Genomic DNA, 8,155 nt, shown 5'->3' on the forward strand with positions numbered 1-8,155 from the left:
AAATGGCTCAGATGGGAAGGGCCAGGTCAAGGGTGGGGTTTCCCAATGCACGTTTACTCCCTGCCGAATGTATTCTAGATCCACTGGGCTCAGTGAATGATGTGCTCTGGAAATGTCTTATTGATCCTATTTGTTTGTGTACGTGAGAATCCTTAAATTTTGTTCATGGCGGGAGGGGCTGGGAGCAATATCCGAGAAGATTGCGGAGCTGGAGGGGAGTCAGAGGAGCGCAGGAGGGGAGGGGAAGGGAGGGGGTAGCAAAGTGGGTTTGCGAAAAGAAATTGCCTTTTGAAGGGTGAGTCATGGGGGAGACTGTGTCTGTTTCAGGGACACCATCCCAGCAGTTTGGAAAAATGAGCTTTCGGGGCACAAGTGGGAAATGGCCCGTCATTTGCGAGAATACCAGGATCTCCTCAACGTCAAGATGGCTCTGGATATTGAGATCGCTGCATACAGGTACGGGGGTCCCTGCGGACGTGACCCAAAATACCGCACTTGCAGAGGCTGTTTTTGACAGAACCTTTCTCCACTTTCAGTAATGCAAGCAGGTTTTCAGGCGTCTTAAATCAGTGCCTGTTTTGCCTTTTTAATTAAAAAGAAATTATTTCTAAAGAATTGCAAATGTGAATTTTTCCACGTTTTATACAGCTTTAAAAGAGTAAGCATTAGTTGAAATTGATATGAATTACAGGAAGGGCTTGGGAGGAGCTCAGATTAATTTCAATGCTTATGCTTAAACTTTTTATTTTAGTGAAAAGTGTTTTCCGAATGTTTGAAGCAAAAACATGTTAGTATTTAATATTTACTAGTTTTAGTATTTAATATTTATCTAGTGGTTTCAGCTTCTCAATTTTACAGTGTCAAGGACAAACACCAACACATTCAATGTCTCTGTTTCTCTGTTACAGCTTACTATTGCCATCATCTGGCTGAGAATAGATATAGATTGACATATTAGAATATATGTGTGCATATATATATAGCTATATAGATAATTTAGCTGTATTATAGTTTATCTTAGGCTGCATAATATAGATTATATGTCTATATATAGGTTGTGTATGATATATATCTACATATATTTAGATCTCAAGATATAAATTTATAGATATGTCATAATATAAATAAATTTACATCTATAGATGTAGATATACAGCCAGAGAAAGAGAGAGAAGAGATTATAGGTCTACTAACTGATACTGCCTTGCTGTTGATTAAGTTCACAGGAGAAAATAATTGAATCAACAGTGTTTCTACTACCAATAAGGCCATTATAATTTTATAAGAATAAAGTGAACCCACAGAAGTATCTTACTTTTCAGAAAAGCAGAATAATTACATTGAAAAACACTTCATGATTAAAACTGCAGATCAATTTATAACTTAATGCACCCAAATTAGTACTTAACTATAGATAGATGAAGATAGATATAGAGCTATAGATATAGATAGATATAGCCTGAATTCTGATATATGCCAAATACATTTTTAACATTATATTTGCTGAAAGATATTTAGTATACATCCTGAAAGTTCCGATGCTCAGGAAGATCACTAAGATTTTTTTGCCCCCAGAGCTTTTCAACATATTCATGTTGCACCAAATGGACTGATGTAGCTCGGGGGACTTGGTGGCTGGGTCTGACTAGTAGGCCTTTGGGAGTGACTAGTTACTGCAGCAGGGGATTGGCTAGTGGCCCATGAGTCTCTGTCACTGAATATGACAAAATATACCAATGAAATGATAGCAGGTATTACACCGACTTGATGGAATCCTTTATTTATGTGATTATTCTTACTCAGAGGTATCTACTGCATTCCCCATTATGCAATGAAGCTCAGAAGGCCCAATGTGATTTTAATTATGTCTTGTCTTCTTTGTTTATCACCTTAGAAAACTGCTGGAAGGTGAAGAGACCAGATTTAGCACATTTTCAGGAAGCATCACTGGACCACTGTATACACACCGACAGCCCTCCATCACAATATCCAGTAAGATTCAGAAAACTAAGGTAGAGGCTCCCAAGCTAAAGGTCCAACACAAATTTGTCGAGGAGATCATAGAAGAAACCAAAGTGGAAGATGAGAAGTCAGAAATGGAAGAGGCCCTGACAGCCATTGCAGAGGAATTAGCAGTTTCTATGAAAGGAAAGGAGGAAGAAGAGGTGGAAGAAAAGGAAGAGGAACAAGAAGCTGACGAAGTGGTAGCAACTAAAAAGTCTCCAGTGAAAGCTACCGCACCTGAATTTAAAGGAGAGGAAGAAGGAGACAAGGAGGAAGAAGAGGAGGAGGAGGAAGATGAGGGTGCTAAATCAGACCAGGCTGAAGAAGGGGGGTCTGAGAAGGAAGGTTCTAGTGAAAAAGAAGAAGATGAGCAGGAAGAAGGAGAGACAGAGGCAGAAGGTGAAGGAGAGGAAGTTGAAACTAAGGAAGAGAAGAAAACTGAGGAAAAGAGGGAAGAAGTAGTCACGAAGGTGGAACTGGTGGCAGAAGCCAAGGTGGAAAAGCAGGAGAAGGCCAAGTCCCCCATGCCAAAATCGCCAGTGGAAGAGGTGAAGCCAAAACCATCAGCTGGAGCTGGGAAAGATGAGCCGAAAGGGGAAGAAGGGAAAGTGGAGGAAGGAAAGAAAGAAGCAGCAAAGGAAGCTCCTAAGGAGGAGAAGGTAGAGAAAAAGGAGGAGAAGGTAGAGAAAAAGGAGGAGAAGGTAGAGAAAAAGGAGGAGAAGGTAGAGAAAAAGGAGGAGAAGCTGAAAGATGTGGTAGAGAAGAAGAAAGCTGCATCCCCGGTGAAGGAGGAAGTCATGCAGGAGGTGGTGACCATCACCAAATCAGTAAAGGTGAGCTTGGAGAAAGGTGCCAAAGAGGAGGAGAAGCCTGGGCAGCAGAAGGAGAAAGTGGAGGGAGGGAGCAAGGAGGAAGGAAGTGATCAAGGCTCAAAGGAATCCACCAAGGAAGACATAGCCATCAATGGGGAGGTGGAAGGAAAGGAGGAGGAAGAGCAGGAAACGAAGGAGAAAGGCAGTGGGGGAGATGAGGAGAAAGGTGTTGTCACCAATGGCCTAGACTTAAGTCCAGCAGATGAAAAGAAGGGGGGTGATAAAAGTGAGGAAAAAGTGATGGTGACCAAAACGATAGAAAAAATCACCAGTGAAGGGGGAGATGGTGCTACCAAATATATCACTAAATCTGTCACTGTCACTCAAAAGGTCGAAGAGCATGAGGAGAGCTTTGAGGAGAAATTAGTGTCTACTAAAAAGGTAGAGAAGGTCACTTCACACGCCATAGTAAAGGAAGTCTCCCAGGGTGACTAGTCATTTTAGTCTATTCAAAAGGTTAAGCCATATGACAATTTCAAAATGCATGTTAATGACAGCTTCAAAATAGAACGGGTTCTCCCATGGGGGTTCCAGACATTGTATTTTACATTGTGCAATACGAGGGAACTGCATGCAAGCTCAGGATGCTCCCTCCTCAGTCTTTGGGGGGTTCAAATGCATGATATTGTATGTACCTGGGGAATTGGCCAATTTACTAAACTGCTGGAAGGGGGGCACTCACAGGGGGGGTGTCTTGAGATGTATTATGCAAAGAACAAACTGAGCCAAAAATAAATGAAACACAGAACTCTCTTAGCCTTAAGAAAGCTATATATGAATAATTAAGTTTACCTCACTGGTGCATTTAAAATGGACTTTCTTTCATGGGAGAACCTTGTTGACATGCACAGTTTGCAACCTTTCGTTGATTGATGCTAAACGTCACAGCAGTACTTGCTCAATAAAGGTCATATTGGAAACAGTTGAATGCCTGGTGTAATGTCATTTCAAAGGGAAATCTTCACTACCTGGCTCTTTCTTTCCTAAGAGTACATTATTTGGGAGATTATAGACAACCTGCATTTCTTATCAGTATTTCCCTGAGAGTGAATTCTGGGGAAACATAACCAACTGAAAACATTTTCAGGTGTCAAAATCTTTACTTAGCCTAACCTTCATCCCCAAATTTCAAAATTATAGTCTTGGAATAAAAAAAAAAGCATCAGATAAAAAAGGTAAAATTGGTGGGATAGAAGTCTTCAATCTCCAGGTATTTCCATCCCAAACCAGAACTCAGAGATCCTCAAGGTAAGAGGGACATGTAAAGGAGCCATAACTTGTTCCTTGGAGTTGGGACACTAAGGACCACATGAGGTTTATAACAATGTCCAGAAGAAATAAGACTGAAATAACAGTACATGTACAAACAAGAGATATCCAGGCTCAGATGTTTAGGTTCTGGATTACACACACACACACACACACACACACACACACACACACACACCTGCAGCACTGATTCTTTTTTTAAAATTGATTTTTGAGAAAGAGAGAAAGGAGGAGGGGGGAGAGAAACATTAATTTGCTATTTCACTTATTTATGCATTCATTGGGGATTCTTGTATGTGCCCTGACTGGGGATCAACCCCACAACTTGGCGTATTAGGGCTATGCTAAAACCAACAACTGAGCTATCTAGTGAGGGCCTGCAGCACAGATTCTTGATATGATTGATGGAGATTTATATGTTAGGTTTTTACTAATTAGGAAAATAATGTTAAAATAAGTAAAATACCTCACTTATAAAAAGAAAAATAGATTATCTGATATTAGCACTTGAAGTGTTGTTGTTTTTCTATTTAAAGGCCTGATCTTGAACAAGGAAATAATACAGATCCCTTTTCACATTATATCTGTTCTAGACCTTGAAAACTATTAATAATTTATTAATTAATACATTATTTGTTCCAAGTTCTTATTTTTCTCTTATCAATAGGATCATCCTAGTAATATAATCCTGGATACTCTTCTAAGTGGCTTTTCAAAATACCTATTTTAATTTCTAAATGTAACCAGGAAGCTCATTGCTAATGTCAATATTTGTAATGATTTTCCCCATCCTTTAGTCATTTTATATCTTCATATCACTTGTACTTATGTTTTATGTAAAAATACTAATTTTTAAGAAGCAATAATATCCATGACAACCAGGTGAAACAGGATTTTTTTATTTTTTTAAAATATATTTTATTGATTTTTTTACAGAAAGAAGAGGGATAGAGAGTTAGAAACATCCAAGAGAGAGAAACATCCATCAGCTGCCTCCTGCAAACCCCCTACTGGGGATGTGCCCGCAACCCAGGTACATGCCCTTGTCCGTAATCAAACCTGGGACTCTTTAGTCCACAGGCTGACGCTCTAGCCACTGAGCCAAACTGGTCAGGGCTGAAAGAGGATTTTTAAATATCATCAGCAAAAACTTACTCCAGTTATGTAGAATTTAAAAAATAAAAGAGAGAACATTGGAAGGATACAGGATAGCCCTCGGGATGGAAGGAAGACTCAAAGAGGCAGGTGCTGGGAAAGACCAATGGGACAGCCCAGGAACTGAGGTAGCAGGAAGTGGCATGCAGCCACAGGGCTCACTGAACTCACACTTGGAATCGCTCCTTTGGACGTTCTGAAACACAGCAAGCATGGGCCTGCCATCTGGGCCAGCAAAGGAAGCAGCACTTTGAATGATAGTCCCACTAAGACTAACCCCAGTGTTGCAGCAGCATTTCCCCACAGAGAGCCTGGGAGCTGTTATCTGAAAGGGAAGAGGCTGGATCAATATGGTAAGCTTAAGTACCTGCAAATAGATAGCCATTGCTGTAAAAATATCCCTCTGTCTGCTATGAAAATCAGCTCATTTGCCAGTGCTGGCCTCTGAGTTGTCAGAGTTTAGAAACCCCTGTTAGGAGGGCACACTGTTTAAAATAATAGAATCAATCAGCAACACCCTTCCAGACACAAGGCCGGCACAAGAGACTTGTCCCTTCAGCTCCCAACTTCATTTTCAAACATCTCACTTTTTTTCCAAGAAAGAAAGAATCAAATGACACTTCCACTGTTTTTCCTTCTTTCAATATAATAGAACAACATACTTTGATAAGCCATGTGGACATTTATAAATGTATCAAATTGCTTGATTGATTCAATAACTTAAATATGTATTGTAGACTTGGGCCTGGGGATACAATGATCTTTTCTTCTGGAATCCACTAATTTGTTGTCAATGCCAATTGTTATACTACTGTTTAAAGAGGAAGCAAATTTGAAATTCATGTTTCCAAATATGTTCAGTGACAGAGACTATAGCTAAAACTAAGCACAAACCTCAAGTGTCTAGGAAATTGGAATACCTTTTCTCTGACTACCATCAGCCCCTGGCTATAATCACATTAAGCCTTTGAAAAATACAATCTACATTTCAGCAGATTGCCTTAAAGATGTCATTTCATTTTAAATATTGTGAGAAATACTAAAGCTAATTAGTTCTCAAGTTTCAAACATAACGAAATTGAAGCACAGAACATTTAAAAAACACACACAACTTTCTCTGGGTCATTAGAGTAAATAATAGAGATGGGATTTAACCCAGACTTTCCAGCTTTAAAACATGTACTCTTAACCCCTTATAACTACACTGCCCCTCAAATCCATCCATTACGGCCCTCTCAATTTATAAGGAGGGCCTGCTGTGTTCCCTTCTTTGTTTTCAGATTGAAATAAATAAAGAGTTGTGCCACAAATCTTTCATTTAATATGCTTACAACTCTCTTCACATGTTAAAAATCATGCAATGACACTGTTTGAATCATGAGAAGAATAAATCATCCAGATGCAAAATAAATGATTTCTTCTATCACAATAGCTTGCAGTGTACAAAAATGTGGCAAACACTTTTCTCATGGTAACTTTAATATTATTCACTGGAAAAGGAAAGTTATTTCAGGCACACTGCCTTCTATTGCCAGTCAGTGTATTAAAACATTGGGATATTTGTTTCCACAACAAATAGGTTGGTTGTTCCAGTTTGGCTCAAGTTATTTTTCCCTAGTGGTTTATGTAACTCTCTCAAAGGGAAATGGAATCTATTTTAAGTGAGTTAATTCTTTAAATATACAAGATTTGTCCACTTTCAGGGCTCTTCTACCCTTAGACATGTAGAGCTTTGGCAGAAGGACTGGACTTGAGTTCAAGTTCCAAGAATCAGGTCTATAGGTAGTATAGGTAGTAAAAATGTGTGTCTTAGGTCCATTTTATTATTCCTCTAAGCTTCTGCTATAGACTGAATGTTTCTCATCTTCAAATTTATATATTAAATCTCAATGCCAAATGTGATGGTATTTGGACTTTGGGCCTTTAGAGGGTGGGGTCCTCATGAATGGGATTAGTGCCCTTAAAAAAGAGACCCCAGAGAGCTCTCTTGCCCCTTCCGCAATGTAAAAACATTGAGAAGACAGCCATCTATGAACCAAGAAGTGGGTTCTGACCAGTCACTGAATCATGGTGCCTTGATCTTGGACTTCCAGCCTTCAGAACTATGAGAAATAAATGTATGTTGTTAATAAGCCACCCAGTCTTTTACAGCATCTCAAACTCTCTAAGAAAGCTTCCACTTCCTTATCTGTAAAATAGGGGCGTTAACACACTCTTCAAAGGGCTGCCGAGGTCACTCAATGACATAACATCAGTGAAAATGCCTTGAACTGCAACAAGCTCATAGAAGATGATCCAAACCATCTGTTGAGCCCTGGCCAGGTGGCTCAGTTAGTTGGAACATTATCCCACTCACCAAAAGATAGTGGGTTTGATTCTCGGTTAGGGCACATACCTAGGTCTCGGATTCGATCCCCGGTCAGGGCGCCTATGGGAAACAACTGATCTCTCTCTCTCTCTCTCTCCCCCTCCCCTCCTCCCCCCCCCCCCACCGCATCCTCTCTCTCTCAAGTCAATAAAACATATCCTCTGGTGAGGATTTAAAAAAGAACATTTGCTGAAAGTATTGAATTTTAAATTGATCAAAGTTATAAGTGCAGAATGTAATTCATTTGAAGATAAGAAATTAATTAGAATATTAATTTCCTTAAAGATGATTTTAATACAGATTGCAATTACAATGAGTTTACCAGAATATAATATCAATATATATGTACTCATATGCACATACATTTCTTCATCAGTGTACACTGCTTAGACACCCAATAATCCATTTACTCAATTCTGGGGGATAAAAGTTTCTTGATGCAAATAATTTAAAACAATATTGAGAATAACAGAGAAAAATAGTTTTG

At 39.3% G+C, this 8,155-nt stretch overlaps 1 protein-coding gene across 1 annotated transcript in view; it reads left to right on the forward strand.

The window, feature by feature from the left end:
• The window catches only part of NEFM (neurofilament medium), a 5,000-nt gene extending 1,200 nt beyond the window's left edge, over positions 1–3,800 (forward strand). Inside the window, exons 2-3 of the mRNA XM_014461064.2 lie at positions 328–456; positions 1,895–3,800. Coding sequence (XP_014316550.2) covers positions 328–456; positions 1,895–3,311 — 1,546 coding nt within the window. The 3' untranslated portion in view covers positions 3,312–3,800. The remainder of the gene's footprint in view (positions 1–327; positions 457–1,894) is intronic.
• Positions 3,801–8,155: the final 4,355 nt, after the last annotated feature.

Source organism: Myotis lucifugus, unplaced genomic scaffold (assembly GCF_000147115.1).
Source record: "Myotis lucifugus unplaced genomic scaffold, Myoluc2.0 scaffold_148, whole genome shotgun sequence".
In the NCBI taxonomy this organism is placed as follows: Eukaryota; Metazoa; Chordata; class Mammalia; order Chiroptera; family Vespertilionidae; genus Myotis; species Myotis lucifugus.